General features: G+C 54.2%; 1 protein-coding gene across 1 annotated transcript in view; it reads right to left on the bottom strand.

The window, feature by feature from the left end:
• GCN1 (GCN1 activator of EIF2AK4) overlaps positions 1-24,557 on the bottom strand; it is a 55,673-nt gene that overhangs the window by 17,963 nt on the left and 13,153 nt on the right. Inside the window, 27 exon segments of the mRNA XM_074296430.1 lie at positions 4,122-4,301; positions 6,653-6,767; positions 7,243-7,364; positions 7,628-7,874; positions 8,417-8,611; positions 8,981-9,146; positions 9,757-9,827; positions 10,002-10,191; positions 10,310-10,437; positions 10,773-10,916; positions 11,057-11,137; positions 11,597-11,784; positions 12,116-12,271; positions 12,607-12,805; positions 12,920-13,033; positions 13,298-13,391; positions 13,670-13,848; positions 14,501-14,625; positions 14,787-14,976; positions 15,732-15,891; positions 15,978-16,053; positions 16,888-16,980; positions 17,961-18,113; positions 20,153-20,326; positions 20,518-20,616; positions 21,095-21,145; positions 23,667-23,795. Coding sequence (XP_074152531.1) covers positions 4,122-4,301; positions 6,653-6,767; positions 7,243-7,364; positions 7,628-7,874; positions 8,417-8,611; positions 8,981-9,146; positions 9,757-9,827; positions 10,002-10,191; positions 10,310-10,437; positions 10,773-10,916; positions 11,057-11,137; positions 11,597-11,784; positions 12,116-12,271; positions 12,607-12,805; positions 12,920-13,033; positions 13,298-13,391; positions 13,670-13,848; positions 14,501-14,625; positions 14,787-14,976; positions 15,732-15,891; positions 15,978-16,053; positions 16,888-16,980; positions 17,961-18,113; positions 20,153-20,326; positions 20,518-20,616; positions 21,095-21,145; positions 23,667-23,795 — 3,819 coding nt within the window.

Raw genomic sequence — 24,557 nt, 5'->3', positions numbered from 1 at the left:
ACTCAGAATTTGCAGGTCAAGGAAAAAAAAACCCCAACAAATAAAAAGAATCCAAGCCCCAGTGAGCCCCTGGGAGATGCTACTAAATGAAGTGAAGAGCTCAGAACCAGATACTGCAGAAAGAAAAAAAACTATTAACAATCAAAAATAACTTTTCCAGAAAAACTGACTACAATCCTGGGGATAAGGAGGTGGGGATTTCCAAATATTCCTCATGAAAAGACCACAAATACATAGGAAATGTGAAGGGCAAGCACAGAGGTCAAGAAAAACAAAATGGTAAAACACAAAGAACACCGATAAAGAACTAAAGATAAACTGTTTATATTCTAATGAGGGGAAATGTTATCTGTGTCCCCTTTGAACCTTATTACTATTAGGGATTACAGAGGGAGACTAATTACACAGAAAGCCTGAGAGTGCATCTGTTCTATTCTGAGGAGCTTAAAAAAGGAAAGAAAAGAGAAGAATGCAAGTGGTGAGGGAAGTGGGGAGTGGGGAGAAAAAAAAGGGTAAAGAAAAATCACATGATCAGGGCACACGGGTCCAAGTATAGATGGACAAAGTAAAAAGGAGAGGGAGCAGCTGACAAGGACTGCATCCTCATCGGTCCTGTTCAAAGGAGGGGAGAACTCTCCCCCATCCACACACACATTTATACATACATGTACCCACACATATCTACACATATACCCATACCTATCCCCCACACATACATCTTCATCCATACAGAATATGTACATACATACACACATCATACATAATACACATACCAAACACCCCCATAATACATCCCATATGCACATAACATATGTATACATCCCCATAATACATATCCATCCCCCATATGTACATATACACGCATATATCCACATACATGCATACATGCACACACATACATCCATGTACATACATACATACATGCACACACATATATAAAATGGAAAAGAAATCAACAGTTTGGCATAGGAGGTACAAAACCTTGCCCAGGTAACATGCCCCGAAAATTAGAATGGGCCCAAACAGACTCCATAAGATGACAAGAAATATTAAAACAAAGTCCAAAGACTTTAAAAGTAAGGTATCTTATAGCCAAAACAACTGACCTAGAAAGCAGGTCAAAAAAAGATAGCACACACACACACACACACACACACACACACACACACACACATCCCCCATAAATCTATACTATACACGTATACATAAAAAACACACTCCCCATACATACATCCCTACACACACACACACACACACACACACACACTCAAGAGTTGAGTACAGAAACAGGGAAACAGGAGGAAAAGAGGGCAACAAGGAGGGTAAAACAAGACAGATTAGTTCTAAGCAAAACAAACTCCGAGGACATACAAAAATGGCAGTGGCAAAGAACTGGGAACCGAAGTGGGGGAAAGATGGGGGGCGTCCATAAATTGGGAAGTGATAGGCTCGACGGTATATATGTCTACAAACAGTAGTTTTGTTTTCCTTTTTTTTCTCATATGGAAGGGAAGAGGTAAGAAGGAGAGGACAGATTTTTGCTAAGTGAAAAAAATAAGATTTAATTCTTTAAAAAATTAAATGAAGAAATTAAGGAAGAAAAAAAAGAAATAAAACCTAGGCTTGAATCTCTGAAAAAGTACTGGCAAGTGGAAGAATCATGATATTATAAAATCATGACATGAGAAATCTTCAGAATCTTGTACTTGGAAGAAACCGTGGAAGACATCTGGTTCATGAAACCTCCAACGTCTTAAATACTGGTCTGTTTTCTGATATTTAACTTAGGTACAGGAAATTAGTGTGGCCAAAGCAGGAGCCATTCAAAGACCAGCCATTGTCATGGATCCACCGAGATCCTAACAAACCACAGTGCCTCTAAACTGAGTATTCCCTACGCTACGGTTCGTTCTTTGTCCCCAGGACCAAGAATTCACTTTATCCCCCTCTCTGCTTGTCAAAATTCTCTCCTCAGGTGCCAGCCACTTCCAGGAAGACTTCCCCATTTTCAACCCAATTCTACCACCACCCCTTCTTAGGGGCAACAATTTCTTTCTGCTCAAATTTCCCCGGAGCATTTTCTTCATCTGGATTTCTCCAGGTTCTTTTACTTAACTATATCCATGGTGCACTTACTGCGCCATTTGCCACCCCGCCCCTGCCCCCACCATCCTCTGAGATCTAGGACGAGACTGTACCGCGAGGCACCAGCCCCAGGGCCTTGTTCGGGAAGCCCTTGATAAACACTGAATGAACTGAGCACCATTCAGTGTCGATAATACACAGATCAATGGACATCGCTTATTCATATCCCTGGCTTCCACCCTCATTAGACTGTACTTTCTCTGAGGTGAAGGGTAGAGATTGTTGTCCATTTTTGTATCCCCAGAATTAGGAGAAGCAAGTGCACATCAGGCACTCGACAGCTATTTTTGAACTTCACCGGGATGAATCACAATCCTACAACAACTGGGAAAAACACAAAGTACACCTCCACAAAAATGCCCCTGACAAGGCGCCAAGGCCAGCCTTCAACAAAGGAAAGTTTGCCTGCAGGCTTGCGCTCTCTTCCTCCTTCAGTAACATCCCAACAGGCCTCAGAGATCTTAGGTGTCTTACTCACTCCCCCCTCAATGAGGCTGGAACAAGCTGTGGACATAAGAAGCAGGAAAAGCAGGAAGACCTAGGCCAGAAAGATTGCTGCCATCCAACACCTCTCAGTTTTCTCATCTGTGAAGTAGGACTAGGGGCTGCTAGGTGGCGCAGTGGATAGAGCACCAGCCCTGAATTCAGGAGGACCCGAGTTCAAATCTGGTCTCAGACACTTAACACTTCCTAGCTGTGTGACCCTGGGCAAGTCACTTAACCCCAGCCTCAAAAAAAAAAAAAAAAGAAATAGGACTAACACCATCTGTTCCCCAGAGTTGTTATGAAAGAAAAGGTGAAGTCCAGTATAAATCTAACTATTAGTGTTACACATTTTAAAAATATTCATTTATATGCCTAGCCTCCAAATTCAATTTTATTCCAAACAAAAGACTAAGCTTCTTCAGACATGACTTGGAGCAGGGAGATGAGAGAGGATTCAACCAAGTCTATAAAGCAAAGATGCCCCAAATGTCTTCAAATTCTTTGTCTGAAGTTTAATTTAATCTAAAGTAACTCTCCATGTCCTTCCCTTGACCAGGAAAAAGAACCAGGAATCAACATCATGGGTAGTGTTTGGGGGAGGGCAGAATTCAGTTTTCTCTTAGGAGAGCAAAGCATCAGCCTTCTTGCAATCATGAAATAATAAAGATTTAAGGACAAGAAATGACTGCAAATAAAATTAGGATCCACATACAAACAAGGGGAACAAGACCCTCCCGATGCCTTCCAACCCTGACACTGACAGAAGTCTGTTTTCACACAGTGCCCTGAGATCCCTTCCCACTCCACCACTATGGGTACAAGTTTTTGTTTAAAAACAAATGCCAGACCGACATGCCCATCAAAGAGCAGTGTGCCCTCTCCAAGAAGTAAACCAGAAGCTACCAGGTGGAGGCAAAAGCTCCTCGCTGTTTCGCTCTAAAACCACCCTAGTTGTGAGGGGGTGAGCTGAACTTTGTCAATCTTGTCTGGTATCTGACCACCAAACAACACGTAGACTTACGGTCTAGAAATACCAGTCTTCTCCAGAGCTAGTGGAATGGAATGACCAGCCCTCGAGAGCCTCATGTTGACCATGGCCACCGTACCCATCACCCAAAATCCAACGGGGCATTTCCAACCCCAGGAACCCCTGCAGGTCAACTAGGCACTGAAGAATCCCTTGGCATCAAGATGCTCATGGGCTCATTGGACACTTCAGGGTCCCACCTAAGCTAAATCAAAGCTAGGAAGGGCCCTTTCCAAAATCCGAAACCAATGGAGAAAATGGCCTTCCCAGACATCATCTCAAGGATAACAACCAAAATGTGACCTGGGATGTTTTAAGGAAGGATGCTTGTTCTGCTAAGGCAGAGCTCCCCAAATGACAAGAACAGCTAACAGAGGTGCTCCCTACAGAGGGGTCTTAGGAGACACAAGCGCACAGAATGGGGAGAAGCGTCCGAAAGGGCGAGCTAGGGGAGTGAACCTACCCAAGATCTCGGGATTCCGGATGACGGAGCCAATCTGCCTTAACGCCTGCTGTCCAGCCTTCTGCACTTTCACGTGGGAATCGGTCAGGACCTCAGTGAGCTTGGGCACAATATTGGGGAGGCAAGAAGATAGCTGCTTTGGGGCACAGTATGCCATTGCCCCAAGCAATTCCACGGACCCTAGGGGCAAACAGAGAGACCATCAGTGGGCAGAAAGGAGCAGAGAATTCAAATCAGGTCTCACGTACTCCTGAGATGCAAATGCAATTCATAGTGAAGCAGTGGAAACACTGAGGAACACCAGCCTTGAATGAATTCAAGCAGCTTTGTAGCACCGATGAAAAATGAGCAATCACACAGACAAAGTACACGTTACACAGAAACACATGAGCACAGTAGCTGGGGGTTGGAAAAACTCACAGATCCCAGCGACTGGAGCAAGAATTCACTAGCTGACAAAAACTGTTGAGAAAACTGGAAAATCGTCTGGCAAAAATTAGGAACAATTTATAACAATATCATAAAACGAACAACTTTGAAAGCCTTGGGGACCAATTCCAGAGGACTCATGTTGAAACGGGCCCCTCGCCTCCCGGTAGAGAGAGAAGCGATGGGCTCGGGCTGCAGCCTAAGGCACGCGTATTGGACATGGCCAACGAGGAGCGTTGTCTTGCTTGATTTTACCTGTTTATTATGAGGGGTTTATTTACTTTTTCAAGGGAGAGAGGAGGTTAAGAAGTGAGAAGGGAATAGGTTTTTATTCATCGAAAAAAAATTTAAATCTGATGATGACGAAAGGCTCCAGGGGAGCAAAGATTCCAGGGCCATAGAACCATAAAAGGAGATCTGAGAAAAATCTCAGAGACATTCTGACCAGGAATTCTGGGGGCCGTGAACTTGTTTTTAAAAAGTATTTTGGGGGCAGCTAGGGGGCGCAGTGGATAGAGCACCAGCCTTGAATTCAGGAGAACCCGAATTCAAATCTGGTCTCAGACCCTTAACACTTCCTAGCTGTGTGACCCTGGGCGAGTCACTTAACCCCAGCCTCAGGGGGGAAAAAAAAAAGTATTTTGATAACTATTTTAATATAATTTGTTTCCTTTGTTTAAAAAAAAAAAAAAAGTAACAGACCAGGGAGTTAGAAGAAGAAATCCAAGCTCTCAATCGCCTTATAAAAATGTTCTGAATCACTCATAGAGAAATGCAAATTGCAAGTTTCTGCCCCATCTCCATCAGACTGGCAAAGGTAAATGACAAAAGGTGGAGCGGTACTCTAATGCACAGTTGGTGAAGCAGTGGACTGGCCCAGCCTTTCTGGAAGGCGATTTGCAACTATGCTAAAAAAACAAAACAAAACTATTAACTGTGCACGTCCTTTAACTCAAGATAGATCTATCAGGTCTGCGCCCCACAGAGATCAAAGAGGAAAAGGATCTCTCTCTATACAAATATTCATGAGGCGGCCCCTGGAGAGCGCTGGCTTGGAGTCTCATTTGCTAGGCCAGTCACTTAAGCCTGTTTGCCTTAATCCAGGAGAGCGGGAAACCGCGAGCAGCCGGGCGGCCGTGGTCCGCTAGTTCATGAAGAATCAGACACGACTGAACAGCCACAGCCGCGTTTCTAGCAGTTCCTTTGTTGGTAGCCAAGAATTGGAAATGGAGGGGACGCCCATCGCCCGGGGAACGGCCGAACAAATCATGGTACATGAAGGGCGTGGGCTGTGTGGCTCATTGTAAGAAACGATGACGGCGAGGGTTTCACAGAAGCCTCGGGAGACTTGTTGGATGCAGAGTGAAATGAACAGAATCGGGAGAACTGCTACAACCGCAAAACCATTGCAGACAATTCACTTCCAGAGACAGATGACAGACACTGATGCCAGCTGAAATGGAGTTATTGTAGACATGGCCAACGTCCTGTTTATAATAGGGTTGTTGTTTTTTTCCTCAATGGGGCAAGGAGGGAATGAGATGGAAGGGAAAGAAAGAGAACTGCTGTTTGAAAAAAGTCAAATAAAATGTAACTTGGGGAAAAAAATGTAATGACCAGTCGCTCCACAGCCAGGCTCTAAAACTCCCGCTGTGGCAGGCCAAAGCCCCAGAGCTGGTGGAGGCTTCTGGGACAAGCAGCAGGGACCCACAGAAGCCTCCTCCCTGACCCATTCAGACTTCAGATTGAGGACACGGGTCCCTTAAGAACCCTGCTCCAGTCAAAAAGGAAGAGCCATGGGTGTGGGACACTGCACAGAATGTTTTTTCAAACAACTTGTTCAGTTTGGTGAATTATTTTTCTCTTCTTCCTCTTTTTTAAAAGAATACTTTTTTGTTATAAGGAATGAGTCCCAGGGAGGAATACTGGGATACATTTGGGGATGTAAACAAAGAAATTATCAATAATGTATTCTTAAAAAACCGACAGAAGCCGGGAGCTAGGAGGAGTCTCCCACCTATTGCCGGAAACAAGGACGAGGGTTTTAGGTGCCCTTTTCCGGGGAGAAACAAGGGGAGCGAGGCTCCGGACGGCCCTCTTACCAGCTTTGGTCCTCCAGGACTCCTCCTCGAGGGCAGCCAATAAGGAGGGGAGGACCAGCTTCACGCCGTGAGCACTCAGGTTACTCATCACGGCTTTGGCACAGTCATCTGCAGCCTCAAAGGAGGAGAAAAGCGATTCAGAAGCAGCCCCCAGCCCCGCCCCAAGGGAGGCTGAGGATCCACAGCATCCACGAGCATCTGGGGGGTTCTCTGCGTCAGGCCCCAAGTCTGGCTGAGCCAAGGGGATGAGAAGGTGCCCACCTCTGCCGGACCACCTCGATAAAAGGAGACCCACCAGAGCCTCTGTCTTCAGTGACCAAGGAGAGGGAGTCTAGGGCAGCAGCCAGTCACCAGGGGGCCCCCAAGGAGCTGACGCCCCCTTGCCCCAAGGGCCCACCCCTCCCAGCATGAACCCCAGCTGCTCTTCTCTGGATCTCAGAGCTCATCTAAGTCAGCCTCCCACTGCACAGGAACTGAGGCCCCGAGAGGAGAAAGGCCCCAATCTCACAGATGGTCCAGAGCAGAAGAGGTTCTGAATCCAGGACCCGTAGCCCCCCGGGCAGTGCCCCACCGATGGCCTCAAGATTTACCTCGCGCACATACTGGTTGCCATCTCCAAAGCAGAGAAGTAAGTGCGGCAATACATGAACCACGTACGGCTCAAAGAGCTTCCCCAGCATGGTGCAGAGCATCTCGAAGGCAAAGAGGGCCCCTGGGGGAAAGCAGGGAGTCAGATAGGGGGGCACAGGGAAAGTGGGCGGCTCAGCTAGGAGCCTCCGGGGACGTGGGCAAACCAGACCCCTGCTCTGCTAGACCCTCGCCCTCAGAAATCCCTGACGCTGGCACCCAAGACAGGCGGCGACATCCTCTCCCAGCAGAGACCAGGAAGAGCGGGCTCAGGCTGCCCGGGGAACCCTGGCCAGGAGAAGGCCCCGGCCCCCCACGGAGCAGACAGGGGGAGGCCCGCCCACTCACCCTCTCGCCGGCGGAAGTTCTTCTTGTCCTGGATGGCATCGGTCAGCGTGGTCATCATCTCCTGCTGCTTCAGGGAGAGGATGCCCAGGCCCTTCACCAGGCCCGCGAGGCCGTAGGCCGCCCCCTTCCGCTCGGCGTACTTGTCGGACTCCAGCAGCAGCTGCATCAGCTTCTGGATCATGCCCCCGGCATCCTCTTTGATGGCGGGCACCAAGGGCGGCAGACAGCCGGCCACCGACTCCTGGACCTGGGGGGAGATGAGCCCGGTCAGCGCAGCCTGGGCCCACCCCAGGACCATGCTCTGCCCGAGCCCAGGGAACAAGGAGGGCTTGTTGTTCCAACCTCGGCTGGCCCCGCAGCCTGGTGGCCTGCTGCTGCTGGCCAGCCCGTGCTCTACAGCTCATCCTTCAAGCGCAGTCAGAAGCTCCAGGGACTAAAGTAATCGGAGCTCGCCCTCCTGCAGAGCTTTAAAGCCAGCACAATGCTGCAGGTGTTAACCCCACCGGATCCTTGGGACAAGACCGGGGAACGCCAGTGCAGCCCCTTTTACGGTGGAGAAAACCGAGGCAGGCAAAGGCAGAGTGGGACGTGCAGGGCTGTGCGACTTGTGCTGAGCCCCGTGCCCCCCGTGCCTCCCTGCGTCTCCTCCGAGGGTGCGGGGCGTGTCAGCAGGGCCCCCGCCCAGGGACGTCTGTGTCGCGCCCTCCAGCCCCATTCCTCCCCAGGCCGCTCTTCCCCTCCCGCTTGAGGTGAGGGGGCCACCGGGTGCCAGGTGTGACTGGCCGGTACCTGCTGGGAGGGTGTGGAGAGAGCAGCCACCAGCTTGGCCACGATGGGCTTCACTTTGGGGTCACTCTTGTCCAGATGCTTGGCCAGGGAGCCCATCAGGATCACCACGCTCTGCCGGACAGCGTCGTAGCTGGCATCGTTGGGGGCGTCCTTCAGGAACTCCTCGAACACGGGCAGCAGGGAGTTGACGTTGTCCTGCAGAGCCAAGAACCCACTTAGGTCCCAGCGCCTCGGGCCAAACCCCCCGTGGGCAGCACGAGAAGGCCGGCCTCTGCTCAGGGGATCCGGCCCCGGCCCGGACGCGGAGGGAGGACCGAGCAAGGACAAAGGCCGGGGCCGGGCTTCCGGACAAACAAGGGCGCGGGCACCAGAGAGCAGCCCTGCGCCGAGTTTGTGGGACGCTGGGCTTCCCTGGCAGGACGCGCCAGCCTTCGGTCACACCAGGGGCGCTCGTCAGTCGCCCCTCTATCTGCCCTTCCTTCCCCTCGGTGTCTCGGTGACCCTCCAGGAGGCACCAGGCCCACCACGGCCCCCGGGCCCGCCACCCCAGCACCGGCTCCTCACCTTGCCGTGCGTGTTCAGCGTCGAGAGCGCAGCGTCCAGCATGCACTTGCGGACGTCGGGGCTGCGGTCATTGAGGGCGTCGGGAACAAAGAACTGGAAAAGCGGCTTCACCTGGGAGCTGTCCAAATACTGCGAGAGCTTGTTCAGAGCCAGGGCCAGGCCACACCTGGGTGGAGGAAGGGAAAGCGGGGAAGTGCCGGCCCCCGCCAGCAGCTCCAGCCCACGCCACCCCAAGGGACCACACACGGAAGGGCAGCAAAGGGCACCAGCCTCGGCGCCGGTCCCCTCACCCTCAGGTCCACCCCTGTGCCTCAGTTTCTCCAGATGTAAAATGGAAACTTTCCTCTCCCTCGCCCCCTGCTTCAGACCACAGACGTCAAGGTCCCTCTGAAGTAAGGATGCTGCTAACGTGGTCACCAGGGCAAAGCAGGGCCACCTCACCCCTCGAGGGAGCGAGGCTCTTCCCAAGAGGCCACCAATCCCAAGGGCCCAGTGGTCCCGAAAGGGCCGCGCTGCCCGCCCCGGTCTCCCAAGGGCGACCGGGACTGTCCTCGGCCCTCACGCTCATACAAGACTGTGGCAAGCCCAAGGGGGAGGCCACGCACAGAGCACTGCTTCCACTTTACAGAGGAGAAACCGTCACAGGGAGGAGTCATTGCCCACGATCGCCCCGAGAACTCCCGTCCGTCGGTCCTGGGGCTGGACCGGGCAGATGCCCCCCGGCCCCTCCTGGGCCCCACCGCCCCTGTCCGGGGAGCGCTGCAGTCACCAAATACCTGGCTTCCCATTGGTCCGGCGGCGATTCTGAGATCACTCGTCCCAGGGCGTCCAGGATCGGGGGGGGCCTCTGTAAGAGACCACCTGGTCACGGGGATTTGCCCAATCAAGCCAGCGTGTTCTCCCACCCCTCGCGCCCTGGTGCCCCCTGGGCACCACATTCGCTCTCTGGCAGGCCAGGACCCGGCTGGTCGCTCGTGCCAGGCCGCCCCAGGGCCTGCGCTGACCTCTCCGGCCTACTCACATAGAGCTTTTCCTGGTAGATCTCCATGAGCCTCCCCATGACCTCGGCGGCCTGCCGCGGGTACCGGGCCACGGCTTGGGAAAGCGCCTCGGCCCCCGCCTGCCGGACGGCCGCCTCGTGGTAGATCACGTCGTCGATCAGCAGGGAGCAGAGGTCGGGCTGAAGCTCCAGGTTCATGGCCTCCCAAAGCCTTCAAGAGACCGATAAGCGAGGAGTTGGCCACGACCGTGACCTCCCTCCCCCAGGCTGGGCCCTGCCCCCCCACAAGCGCACAGGTCAGGCGGTTCGAAGGAGGCGCCAGGTCTCACCTCTCGGCCCGCTTCCGAATCTCCTCCTCGCTGTCAAACTTCACCACCCAGAGTCTGCGCAGCAGGTTCAGGCCGTTCTTCTCGTCGCTGTCGGGGGTCGGCAGCACCATCTGGAGCTCCCTCAAGCCCTAGAGCGAGCCCCCCAATCAGCCGCTCCCCAGCACCGAGGCAAGGCCCCCGCCAGAGCCCAGGGCCTGGGACAGCCTGGAGAGACCCCAGAGCCACGTGTCCATTTATCTTTGGGCCCGAGGTTCTCATGACGCTACAGGCAGCGGCGTCCACAGCGGCTCCCTCAGTCAACCGAGGACAATAATTCCCTACCCGCCCCCCCCCCCCAGCAGGCCCACGAGGTTCATTTAGCGCCGGGGGAGACGAAGCGTGCTGGTCGTTTAAAAGGGGGCCGGGCTCGGGCTGCAGGGACCTCGGGCAGGCCCCGACCCTCCTCCGGCCAGGAGATACACACCTGGAGGGCCGTGTCCCGCACGCTGGCGCACGGGGACCGCAGCGCCTGCAGGAGCACATCCACCTCCTCCTGTTCCGCAAAAGCACAGCCGTCGTCCCCGCTGCTGCTGGCGCACAAGGCCTTCAGCGTGTCCGCGGCCAGGCCCTAGGAGGGACAGGGACTCTCAGGGCCACCGCGCAGGTGCCGAGACTCCGAAGGCGCCCCCGGGCCCGTCCCACAGAGGGCGCCCGCCCACAGCGTAAGCCAGCTGGGGCCCGGCGGCTCAGAGGGCCGGGCTCACGCACCTGCAGGCGGGGAGAGCCCGTGCCGATCACTCCCGTCAGCAGCCGCAGCATGTCTGTTCGCGGCAGCAGCTCGGGTCCGTTCTAGGAAGCAAAACCGCGCCGTGACTTAGGTTTGGGCGGCGCTGGTGGCCCAGCTGGCGGTGGGACAAGAGGAGGAGCCCCACCCGGTGAGAGAGCACCCCCTCCCCGCCACGGACGCCAAGCCTGCCCGGGCGGGACTGATGGAGCGCCCTGGGGCTACGCACACTGGGAGGCTGCCTCCTAACAAGCTCGCCCTCTGGGTGGCTTTCCAGGAACAAGGCCCGAGGTCGGCTAAAGGGCCCGAGGGGAAGCTCACGACCAAGCCTGATCCCCAAACCCTGGGAGGCGAGCCAAAGGTCACTCAGTAGATTAATCAAAACTCATCTGGGGCAGAACCCTGGGGGTCCTGGCCAGCCTGAGAAGGGAGAGGGGCCGCCCAGCGCCCCCAGCTGGCCCCTCCTCCTTCCCACTCGGTCCCAGGAGGGGCTCACTGGGCCCCGGGCAGGCCGCCGTCCCCACCTCATCCACCCACAGGGCCTGGTTCCTCGGTGACGGGGACGATCGCAGCTGCGCATGGACCGTGAGGATCTGCAAGATCTGGACCATGAGCTGCTCGCTGTCCTCGCTCCGGCCGGGGCTCTCAGTCAGCACCATCTTCAGGAAAGGAAAGACCAAGGAGAAGGCTGGGGCGGAGAGGGGCGAAGCATCTGCCGAGGAGAGAGAGGAGCCGTGAGGGCCGAGGGTGCGCCGCCCCGGGGGCCAGAGGCCAGAGAGGAAAAGAGCATCAGAGGCAGGAGCGCCCGAGGGTCCTGCGCTTTCCAGCTTCTGGGCCCAGGAGGCGCTGGGGGTGGCCCCGGCAGCCGGCCAGACTGAGGCACCTGTCTCCCCCAATCCCACAGGAAGGTGGGAGCTGGGAGCTTACATGAGCCCTTCCGTGGCGCTCTGGCAGACAGAGAACCCGACCTTCAACGCAGCCCCCCATATCTGGCTCGGAGCAGGGCCCCCCCACATCTGGTTTGGGGCAGAAGCAGCCCCTACCTGGCTCTCCCTTGCCTATCTTGACAGGGACGGTGTGGGCGTGTAAGAGGCTCACAGCCCGCTGGGTGGCGGCCGAAAGGTCCTCCTGACACCAGGACTTATCCAGGACACACTCGGGTCTCAGCAGACGCAGAGTCACGTGGCTCACCAAGGTACCTGGAGAGGGGGCGAGAGAGCCAGGGTCAACAGGCCCGGAGGGCAGACCAGCCTCCCAGCTGTGGCCAGAACGAGAATCACAGAAACTCGAGTTCAATGAGCCCAGAGACCAGTCGTCTGACCCACTCCCACGCCCCACTCTAAGATTCTCTGGTGGTCTCACGGCGGGGGGCCAACAGGGAGCACCGCTCTGCCCTCCAGTCGCTCAGCAGCCCCGTTTCCACCTCACCACCGTCCGTCTTTCACCATCGCTCCCAAATCTGCCTCTTCCGGAAACCCAGCACGGCAGTGGCTGCCCCCGCCCCAAGCCAAGAGCGCAGCAGGGAGGTACTAACCCAGCGTCTTCAGCCTCGGGGGCATGACACAGCCGGACAGAGACAAGAAAGGGTCCTTGATCCTGGGAGCAGCCAAGGGCGACTTCAGCAACGGCAAGAAAGAGCGCACCAGGACGGGGATGTACTGGGTCAGCCCCGGCGGGTTCCTGCTCAGAATGGTGTCCAGGAGCCCAAGGGCCGCCTCCAGGGAACTGTCCAGCTGCAGGGAACCAGCCGAGATCAGTGCCCCGGAGGGGCTCTGGCCATCAGGACCCTCACCGCAAGGGACGTGGCCTAGTCAGGCCAGTGCCGGAGAGCCGAGCGGCTCACTCACCTCCTGCAGCCGCCTCCGGATCTGGGCCTCCTTGTCCAGCTGGGCCCGCATCACCTCCTTCTGTTTGCTGGTCAGCTGGACCTCGTCCTTGATGCCCTTCTTCTTCTTTATCTCCTGCAGCAGAAGAGGACGGGTCACTCACCCGCCAGGGAGCCTCGCTTTGAGACCCAGAGGAGGAAGCTGCAGCTAGAGCCCGATAAACACCGGGCCCAGCCCCTCACAGCCGCCGGCCCCCTCCCCGGGCCCTGAGCCCCACGGCTGCTCCCCTCAGGAGCTTGCATCCCCTCCCTCAGTCCGTATGTTCTCAGACCCCTGTAGGTCAAGGGCCACTCGTACCACAGAGCCCCCCCGTGCCCCGGTGCAGCAGCCCGCGCTGACCTCCTTCAGCTCCAGCTCGATGATCTGCTCCTTGAAGGAGTAGGCTTTGTTCTCTCGCTTCATGTTGGCCTTCTTCGTGCTGTCCTGCTGAGCGCTGGGGACACCGCAGGGAGGGGGGAGGGGTCAGCCCGGTCCACTCAGTCGGCCCCACGAGCCGGGCACAGGGCACAGGGCACAGGGCTGGGAGTGGAGACGAGGCGAGAGCCAACCCGCGCCTGCCCCCGCGCCTGCCCCCGCGCCTGCCCCCGCCCCCGAGGAGCTTGTGCTCTACTGCAGGGAGACACGGGCACAAGGAAGGAGCCGTGCACGTTCGGGGAGACTTGCCAGAGGCCGGAGCGCTGCCCCAGGCTGGGGGGAGGGGGGAGGCCTTACCTCGGAATCACGGACTTGTCATACAGCTCCCCGGGCGGGGTTTTCATGATGGCGAACTCCTCCCTGGTGACCTGGCTCAGGGCCGGGTTCTGCACCGCCGCCGTGATGGTGCCGATCAGCTGCGGGAGGACCCGGTGAGGGGACAGGACGGAGAGGGAGCCCATGGCGTTCATGGACGACTGTCGGTGCAGAGAATCAGAGTCAGGGCGGAGCGGCTTCTTCTGCACCCCCCATGTCCGGACGCCCCGCCCTCTCAGGGACAGCTCCAGGGCTGAGCGCCTGGCCCTTAGGGACAGCGTGCAAGAATACACAGACGAAAGGAAATGACGGCTGCCCCCGGGAAGCTTCCACTCCACTGAAGCCCTAGGGCCCAGACAGAGCAGGACAGAGTGAGGGCAGGGAGCCCGGGAGGCCGAGGGGTAGCGACATGGGGAGAGAAAGCCAAAGGGCCAGAAGAGGGACGGAAGCAAGGCGGGTCAGGGAGCAGAGTCCAGGCCTGCCCTGGGGTGGAGAGGAGGGCAGCAGACCCCCACCCCCCAGCAGTCGTCCACTGCACACCAGAAACTCAAGGGGGAACCGGGAGCGGCTCGGAGCAGCTCCGAGGGTGGAGGCCGGGTGACGGAGGCCGGGTGACAGAGGCCAAGGATGGCGGCGCCTTCAGCAGAGGCAGGAAGAGCGGCTCAGGAGGGGGGCGGCCCTCCTGGACTCAATCGGGACAGTCGGAGACAGGGGGCTCAGAAAGGGGCAGGGCCAGAAACCGCAGGGACCGACTCCTCCCCAGCGATCAGCGCAGCTCAGGAGCTCAGACAAAGCAGGAAGCCAGCGTGGTACCTGGTTCAGGGGTATCTGAGTGGAGATCCTGGGAAGAATCTGATCCAGATGCTTCGTGATGAAATCCGTGGGGTCGATCTTCATCTTCACCAGCAGGGCCGGCCAGAGCCCCGACTGCACCGCCACTGAGGGGCACAGGGAAGGGGGCTGAGCCTCCTGGGAATCAGCCTCCAGCAGAGGCCGCCTTCCTTGTACAACAAAGGAGCCACGCGTGCCCCCTCCCTGTTTCTGTCCCATCCCTGCCCCTGCCCCCTCTCTGTCCCCGCCCCTCCCTCCAGCCACAGACCTATGGAAGGGTGATGGGTGACGATCAGCATCTCCTGCGCCAGCCTCTCTGTCTCCGCGATATCGGCCTCGAGCCCGGGCACGGCCGAGATCACGCACAGGGTCTCCTGGAGGACGCGGGGAGGTACGTAGGCCTTTCCCTGTTCCGACAGCTCCCCGGATTCGGTCACCAGAGACTCGGCTGGCAAAACCTGCAGAGATGGCACAGATGAGCACAGGACAAAGGCTCAGAGGAAAGACTCAGGCCCGCCGGGCGGTTTCCTGCAGGCTCAGCGTCCTACCCTGGGCCCCTGGGCTGGGAGGAAGCCCCTGTGACTCTGTCTGTAAACCTGCCAGGCTACAGAGGAAGGGGCAGTCAATGGTCAGCGCCACTCAGGGCCTCCAGGGTCACAGGTGGGCGCAGGGCACAGGAGCTGGCGTCTCTACACTAAGCGCGCCCCCGTTTATGCCTCCTTAGAGACGCTTCTCCCTAGGACACAGAGCGGCACCAATGGATGGGGCCCAATTAGGGACAAGGAGAAGGGCTGGGCCTGGGACTTATTAGGGCGATAGATGAAATGATGACTACTCAGGAAGGAGGGAAAAGGGAACCTGGTGGGAGGAGAGAATAAAGAGTCTAAAGTGACTGGGGAAAACCACAAAACACCGGTCTCGGGACCCTAAAACCCAAGTTCTAGTTTCTGCTCCAAGGTTGCCTAGCTCGGGGCTACAGAACCTCCCAGCCTCCGTTTACTCCTCTGTAAATGGAGATCTCATCACACTGCCTGCCTCCTAAGGGTACCATGAAGGAAGCATCTTCCAATTCTTAAACATACCCTATCCAATCTAGTTATTAAAACTACTGCTCTCTCACCAGCCCCAAGGGAAGAACAGCTCAGGGGGAGCCCAAGGCCGAGGTGTCCCTCGTGCGGCCCGGGCCCAGCAGCCCCCGGCCCAGGTCCTCTACCTTGTGAGAGTTGAGGATGGCTTTCAGCTCGTCCAGCAGCCCGTGGGCCAGCGTGTAGCCCCCCAAGGAGGACAGGAGCTTCCGAACCGTCTGCTGGGCCTGCCTCCGCACGTGCCAGGTTCGGCTCAGGAGCACGGCCACCAGGGCCCGGTGATACTGCCTGCAAACAGAGGGACGGTGGCTGAGGGAGGCCCACAGGGGCCTTCCCAGAGGAAGCCGAGGGCCAGCGGGCCAAGCCATACGTACTGGACTTTGCTGCCGGGGAGTCGGTGAGCGTGATCCAGGAACAGCTTCTCTGTCAACTGCAGCACGGTGCACAAGGCTGCAAGAGAGAGGCATGGGAACCGGTCAGCCCCAAGCAGGTCCAGCCTGGGCAATGGAAGTTGTCCTAAAGCACCGTCTCCCAAATTACTAAATATCAGCCAAGACGGTTCAGGAAACCTCGGTTTTTCACAAATAACAACGCACTCTTTTCTGCACCAAACTAAAGCAACAGTTTGGCTCCCTCTGGGAGAGGAGTCTGCCACCAGTCAGCCAAAGCTTTTCAGTTCCCTGTTAAAACACCAGAAAACCCTCTCAACAGCACCAATTAGCCAATCAGCTATAATTACAGCCAATCTAAAAGCTCCATTATTTCCTTGTCTCTACAAATCTCGCAGCTTCTCCCACACACTTCCCGCCCCAGCAGTCCTTCCCGCTCATGAGCGCTGCGCGTGCTCCCCGCGTGCTCCCTGCACACCTGTCCCCGTCTACTTGTGTCAAGTCTGCAACCTGCTCTTGGGACACAGGCACAATGGAGAGCCCAAGATGGCTGGTCACAGACCCCGGACAAAACCAGCCTCCTCCTCTGTGGAAGGAGGACCAGACACTCTCCAAAGTCCCGCCTGCCCTGAATCTGCCACCCCAGGATGCACTTGTAAGAATCTGTGCAGAGTACTTGCTGAGCCGCCCCAAGAGCAGGGGCTCCTAACACGGGGGCTGCAGACCTGGGCTTTTTAAACATCTGGATAAGTGAAACTCAGTGCGATTGGTTTCCTTCAGAATTCTTTGCCTTAGAAGCTAATTCTGCGCAGGGCCCTGCAGCGGTCAAGGACGCAGAAAAGGCGAAGTCCCCCAGGGCCAGCGGAAGACCCCTCAGGCTGACAACTTCACTCACCATCCTCCGAAGCCAACAACAGGAACTTCTCAGAGGTGAAAAGCTGCTTCTTCTCGTCTACAATCAGCTGCCAAAAGCTATTGAGCTTAGCCTCTGCAAGGAGAAAGAGGCCGTGTGTGAAGGTCCCATCCCCGACAGCCTCCGCCCCCAAGCAGCCCCTGCCTCCGCCCGCAGCCGGCCCAACTGTTCCCTTTGGGGTTTCCTGGGCCTCCCTTTCTGAGGTTGATACTTAATGTGCCGGACTCCCAAGAGGTGAAGACACCCCCAATCTCAATAACGAACAGACTGCTGCAGCAACCAGGGGGAATGGGTAGAGCAGAACTGAGACCGGTTAAGGGACAGCTGGACAGCACAGAGGAATGGAGGAGCAAAAAGGGGTAGGAAAGGAAGGCCTGACACTGCTGCCACTAAAGGAGTGAAGAAATCTGTCCTGGACGTTCTACCTCCGGGTGGCCCGTATACTGGAGCTTTTCCAGGCCTCCGGCACCCTCACCTGGCCTTGAAAAGGAGCCATATTTCATCTAGAAGAAAACACTTTTTCCCCCATACACATTTCAGGATGCGGGTGTCCACATCGTGAACTGAGAAATAGCAACAGCCCCTTTTATGAGCCTGAAGTGCTTGGGGACCAGAGTAACAGAAAGCTCATTAGGAAAGGAGGGGAAGAAAGCTCCCCAGAGATTTCTCTAGTGCAGAAGGCTCTCTCTGGGGCACTTCCACAATGAGAATGAATGACTTTTCCTCTGACTAGTGGGGGGTGAAAGGGAACGGATCCTATTTTCATTTCGCTTATACAAATTTCTACATGTTGAGATGCCCTCGGCAAGGACCTAGCCATGTCTCCAGCTCCTTGAACCCAGTGACTCTAGAGCAGTGGTCCTCACACTTTTTAAACAGGGGCCAGTTCACTGTCCCTCAGACTGTGGGAGGGCCAGACTCTAGTAAAAACAAAACCTCACACTGTTTCCGCCCTCAGCCCATTTGCCATAACCCGGCGGGCCCATAAACGTCCTCAGCGGGCCGCATCTGGCCCACGGGCCGTAGTTTGAGAACCCCTGCTCTAGAACCCTTACCAGCTTGTGTGTCAATCACAGACAGTCTACAAATCAGCAAAGCTGCAGCAACACCTTCTGTTACTATGGAAACCTGAGTGCTCTGGGAGGCTGCCTTTTCGACCGTCTGGATCAGCAGGGGCAGAAAGTCTATTCCTTGCAGGAGCGTGTCACCTGTAGGATGGGAAAAGACCCTCAGGAAAAAGACCCCAAAGAGTCCATAAAGGGCCTTGCTTGAAAACCCTAAATTACCTTTAAAAAAAAACCTTCCACATAACAAAGGAAAACAAACTGGGCCCGTGCACAGACACTAACCACCCAGACACAAAAATCAAAGCTGGCCAACCTGCACTTCTCTGAGGAACTGAGCCAAAACACTTTACGAACTAACCCAAAGCAGGATGAGGTGGGGGGGAGACTACTTCCCACTGGACCTGCTGCTGCTGCTTCCCTTATACCCACCCTCTCCACCCACCAGGGCCTTCATTCCCTTCCAAGTTTTTTTCTGACTTCCAAATCTTGTACCTTCATCCCTCCCCCAACCCAGCTTTCCATTTGGATGTTTCCCCCAAGAAGATGTAAGTTCCTGAGGGGGGCCATCTTTCTCTTTGCTGGTATCTGTCTCCAGCACTCAGGACCTTCCGCTAAGAGTGGACGCCTAATAAATGCTTGTTGCCCTTTCTCTGTCCTTAAGCCACCGAAACACACTAGTTTCCATTCAATCTGAGCCACTGATCTAAGCAGAGAAGTGGATGGGGGCCTCTTTCACATCATCTCAGAACAAGCACCTGGCGCCACACAGATCCAATACAGCCCCTCCGCTGGGCACCTGGCTTAGAGCAGAGGCTTATGGGAAGAAACAAAAATTCAGGGGAAAAGTCTGCCGACTTCTCCAAGAGGAGACTCGGGCCAGGCTGGTGGCCTTGGATACGCTCAGAAACCCGGCCCCCGGAGGTAGGGATCTGCCCACAACAGTACAGTGACTACGAGGCTGAGCGCAGATTCGCACCCAGGTCTGACTCCAAGTCCAAAGCTTTCCCCACTAAGCCTTCCTACCTTCCTCTGCTTTAGGAAAAAAAATGAATAAAGGAGCTTTCATTATTTCACAGTGACACAGTCTGTCTCCCCAAGTTACAGATGGGATACCTAGGGCACAAAGTTTATGCAAGAGGTATTTCCTACACAAGCATCAGTCTTCTTTGTCAGTGTTCTCTGACATCTGCCAAGGACCTGGGAACCCAAGGGGATGGACATTACGCAGACTGTCAGACACTGTCGACGTGTGGGCTGGTTCTGTTGAGCTGCCTTTTTTTTTTCTCTTTTTTATTCTTTGTTACAAGGGATGGCTCACTAGGTATAGTAGGAAAGTGATACATTCAGAAACTGAAGTGATATAAAAACAAACAATAGTCATAAAAAGGCATTTTTAAATAGACTAAGCATTTTTCTAATCAACAATCATCAAAAGTCTCAAATTATCAAAAAGGGAACTCATAGAGAGGGAAACGAGCTCAGAGAATTTTATGATGTTTGACATGTTCATTCAAAAATTAAAAAAAAAAATAAAATATGGAGGCAGCTAGGTGGCGCAGTGGATAGAGCACCAGCCCTGAAGTCAGGAGGACCCGAGTTCAAATCTGGTCTCAGACACTTAACACTTCCTGGCTGTGTGACCCTGGGCCAGTCACTTAACCCCAGCAAAAATAAATAAATAAAATAAAACCCTCTCTGTTCACGTGAACTCTCCACTCCTCTACTTCTAATGACCAAGGCTGTATTCCTGCTGGTATGTCCATACCAAGATAAGGGATCATCCATTCTCTTTAAAAAACAAACAAAAAAACCCCCAACAAGTCCTAAATGAAAGATGGCTCCCCAAACTAAGGCTTCTATGACCCAAGACTCGCTAGAACTGCTCCTTAGGAATCAGAACATGCTTCCACAAATTCAGAAAATGAAGTCTGTGGTCCCTTTCTTGTTCCTCCAGCTAACATGCCGGTTCTGGATTTCTGTGGATGGCCTTCTGCACCAGACTGCTAAGTGAGGAGGTGTAGACACCTGCCATTCGGAGGGGCCAATCCTCCAGTTTTCCAGGTCTGGTTGGAAGTGAAATAGTGACAGGCCTCCTAAGCCTGCCACGGGAGGACAAACAGGTCCCAGCTTTCTTGGGCATGCCCAAGTTCCAGACTCCCCACTGGATGGGCACGACTCACCTCGGAAGGAAATAAGCATGCACTGCAGGTAAGCATGTCTCACAGCAGACGTGGACGTCTTCAGGCTGAAGGCCTTCTTCAGCCACTCGATGACCTTCTTGGGCACTTCGGTGGTGAAGCGGTTACACCAGAGAGCCAGGGTGGAGACAGCATGGACCAAGGTGCCTTCGTGAACTGGCAAAGGAGGAAGGGCCAACGTGAACCAACCAACTGACCGGGACCCGACAGGCAGGGGAAGGTGCAGACACATCTGCACGTTTCCCTCTGGGAAAGGAGCCCCCCCAACAACAGACTCTGCTACCAAAGGGAAGCCTGGAGGGCTCCGGCCCCCTCCCATTCAGGCCCCAGGACCCATGGACTCTCACCTTCTTGCTGGAGGAAAGGAATGAAGAGCTCGGCCACGGTCCCACTCAGGGCTTGGCTGGAGAGCCCAGAGACCACATGGTGGCTGAAACTGCCGATGCCTAGGGGAGCCAGAGAAGCCCTTGTCAGTCAGTGCTTCAAAGGAAGGCCTCCCCCAAGCCAGGACAAGGACAAGCTGCCGTTCGGCTGGCTTAGGGGGAAAGCAGCCTCCTTCTTGCCGGGGCCTAAAGCCTGCTGCCCCCCGGATCCTCAACCTGTCCTGCCATCTCTCCCTTCAGCACTACCTTTCTCTCAAAGCACCAAGCCTGGCTCCGGCCTCCCTCTCCCCTTTCCCATGGGTCCTCTTCCTATCCACTGATCCTGCATGTGCCATCTGGGATCCCCGTGTCCCCATCGGTATCGGCTCTCAGCCCCATCTCCCCAGGACCTCACACAGCGTGTCAGGAGCACCCAGGACCTGCTCCTCTTCCCAGAGGGCTCTCAGCTAAGCCAAAGTCCATAAGGATCCTTTCTACCCAACCACATCCCAAAGTCTGGCTGCCCTACTACTAGCCCAATTCTCTTTCCAACCACCCGTACCTGAGAGGACACTCATCTTCTGAGAAACAATGGTCAGCTTCCCCTCAGAGCCTGTCAAAAAAAGTAAAAACACGAGACCTACATTATCCAGACGTTCCAAAAAGATACGACCGAGGGGCTGGGATAATATTTCTTTTAAAACGTCACCCAGAACAATGAAGGAATAGCATTTCTAGGGCTCAAACTAGATCATAAAGCAACACTCTTCAAAACTGTCTGGTACTGCACTACTCCAAAGCCCAATTCTCTTTGTACAGCAAAATAACTGCATGGACACGTATACATATGTTGTATTTAACTTAGACTTTAACATATGTAACATGTATTGGCCAACCTGCCATCTGGGGAAAGGGTTGGGGAGAAAGAGGGGAAAAGTTGGAACAAGTTTTGCAAGGGTCAATGCTGAAAAATTATCCATGCATATATCTTGTAAATAAAAAACTATAATAAAAATAAAAAATAAATAAAATTTTTAAAAAAAAATCTGGTATTGGCTAAAAAATAGAAAGGATGATGAAAAAGACCAGATGAGAGAGAATCATAAACGATGGAACTCAACAATCTTGTGTTTGATAAACTAGAAATCACAAATTACTTAGGAAAGCACTCTCTATCCGATTCCGATAAAAACTGATGGAAAAACTAGAAAGCATTACGGCAGAAATTAGATCAACACTTTACACCATATTCCGCAATACATTCCGAATATTACAGATCACAGCTCTGAAGAGGAAATGCTTTCTTAACCAAACACGGGATAGCAACCATTACAAAAGATAAAATAGGTAACTGATTATGTGAAACTGAAAAGCTGCTGCACCGATAACGTGGAGGTATCTACGATGAAAAGGGTCAAATGGGGGAAAAAATCCTCGTAAGACATCCGACAAGGGTTTGGTATCCAAAGTACGTGAACGACAAATCAGTTCCATTTGTTCGGTAATGAAGAGAGCCGGCTACCCCCAGCGAAAGAACTCTGGGAAACGAGTGTGAACCACTACATCGCATTTCCACTCCCTCTATTTTTGTCCACCTGCATTTTTGATTTCCTTTGTAGGTTATTTTTACCTTGTTTCTAAGTCCGAGTCTTCTTGTGCAACAAAATAACTGTTTGGACACGTATACATATATTATATTTAACTTATACTTTAACATATTTTACATGTATTGGTCAACCTGCCATCTGGGGGAGGGGGTGGGGGGAAGGAGGGGAAAAATTGGAACAAAAGGCTTGGCAATTGTCAATGCTGAAAAATTACCCATGAATCTTGTAAATAAAAAGCTATAATAATAAAAAAAATATGCATATATAAGACTAACAGCCAATCTTCAATAGATGAGTGGTCAAAGAGGATGAATAACCCATTCTCAAAAGAACTACAAAGTATTGGCAACTACATAAAAGAAGCTCCCAATTATAATAAGAGAAATTCAGATCAAAACAGAACTCTGAGGTTCTATTTCACCCCATAAAATTCACCCAAGATGACAAAAGATAGCCACGGTGGATACCAGAGGGATTGAGGGAAGACAGGCACACTGTCACCTTGTTGGCAGAGCAAGGAATTGACAACAAGGCCATTTGGAATTCTGCAAATAAAACGATTAAATTGTCCACACCCTCTGACCCAGAGCCTTCATTACCTAGTTTAGGGACCAAAAAAGTCCCCATCTGCAAAAGAGCATTTGTGGCAGCACAATTTGTGATAGCAGAGGTTGGAAGCAAAGGACACGCCCGTGGATGGGGCAAACGACAGGATGTGACTACAGGACTCTGACTGGGCTGCAAGGAATGGTGAATGGGATGAATGCAAAGAAGCAGGAGAAGATGAGGGAGCTGATGCAGAGGGAAGGCGGAGCCAGGAAAACAACACACACACACACACACACACACACACACACACACACACACACTCTACAACCAGGGGCACGGGAAGAACACCTACTGACTAGAGACATTAAAGAGCAAATCAAGCTCAAAAGAACCACCGTGAAAAGGCCTCCCCACCCCACCTCTGGTGAAGGCACGAGGTCCACAAGTACACACATTTCCAGATTTTTTCCAATACACTCATCAGTGACGCTGACATTTTAACTCTTATCTTTCTTTTTTCTTTTTCAAAAATACTACTTGCTATGTGACGTGTTACCCTGACAGGAGGCAGAAGGGAAGGCACACTGGAGGAAAGTACAATGACGAAAAAAATAAAAGACACCAATAAAAAGTTACCCGGGAACAAGCACAGAAGTTTTCCCCAATTACAGGTTGGGCAGAAAGGGTACAGTGAGCCACTAGGGGGCGCCGCAGCGCATAGAGCACCAGGCCTGGAGTCAGGAGGACTCCCAGAGTTCAAAGCCGGCTCAGACACTTCACCCTGTCTGCCTCAGTTTCCTCATCTGTCACATGAACTGCAGAAGGAAACAGCCAGCCGTGCCAGGATCTGCCAAGAAAACCCCAGACGGGGTCAGCGTCCTCCAGGCTTGGACAGGTGAACCGGCACGTCGAGGGCAGCCAGGTGTCGGCCGACCTCCAGGAAGGCCCCGCGCTCCGCCCGGGAGGACGGGCACTTACCGCCAAGGATAGCAAAGAGGTGCCTCGTCAAGGACTCCATGGCTGACGGGTCACTGCACTGGCGCGCCAGGTTCCTCAGGGCCACCACGGCCTCGTCCATCAGCTGAGGGGTGTTAGATTTCAGCTGACCTGGGGGACGACAGGCAAAGGCAGAGGCCCTCAGCAGAGGCCCAGGATCACCCCCCGGATCCCGAACGGAACCGCTGTAAACTGCTCTCCACAGCGGCCCTTCACGGGACCCTGGCAGTCGTCCGGGCCAAGCCTCCCCCCGGCCGAACACTCTCGTTCTTAGCATGAGCCACAGGCTGGGCCGCTTAGTCCAGGACGGAGGGCCGGCCCAAGGAGGACGCTGCCCGGTGGGCACATCCTGCCGACTGAGCCCGCCCGCGCCACGGGGCACCCTGGGCCTCCGTCTCCTCATCGTAAAGACTGAGAAACCTCTCCAGTCCCTGCCTGTCCAAAGTGAGAGCCCTTGAATCTTCTGCTGGACCACGAAGCAAGAGGAGAGAGCGGGGGCAGGGGGGAAGGCCGCAAACGTGGAAGGGCCAAGAGGGCCTTCCCTCCCCCAGCCTCCCATCAACAACCGGTGTGTCTCCCCTGCCTGATCGAAAGGCAGCTGCTGACCGGGAGCCGCGGCTCCTCCCCCTACCAGGCTGGCAGAGAGGGGCGATGAACTTCTAAATGAGCAGATTTGGGGTGATTAGAGCTACAGGAGGAGAAGTTGAGATTAGGGAGAAGGGCACTTAATTGCACTTCTATTTCTTTAAAGCAGTGGAACTATTCAATCCCAGCAGGAATTACTGTCAACGATGCGCTTGGCTACTTTAACAGTTCTATTTTGTCTAAGAAGAAAGGACTCATCAGAAAAGCACAAAGTCCCGAGTCTGGACT

This window comes from Sminthopsis crassicaudata, chromosome 1 (genome assembly GCF_048593235.1).
Source record: "Sminthopsis crassicaudata isolate SCR6 chromosome 1, ASM4859323v1, whole genome shotgun sequence".
NCBI lineage: Eukaryota > Metazoa > Chordata > Mammalia > Dasyuromorphia > Dasyuridae > Sminthopsis > Sminthopsis crassicaudata.
The sequence above is the reverse complement of the archived record's forward strand: the minus strand, read 5'-3'. Positions and strand labels throughout refer to the sequence as shown.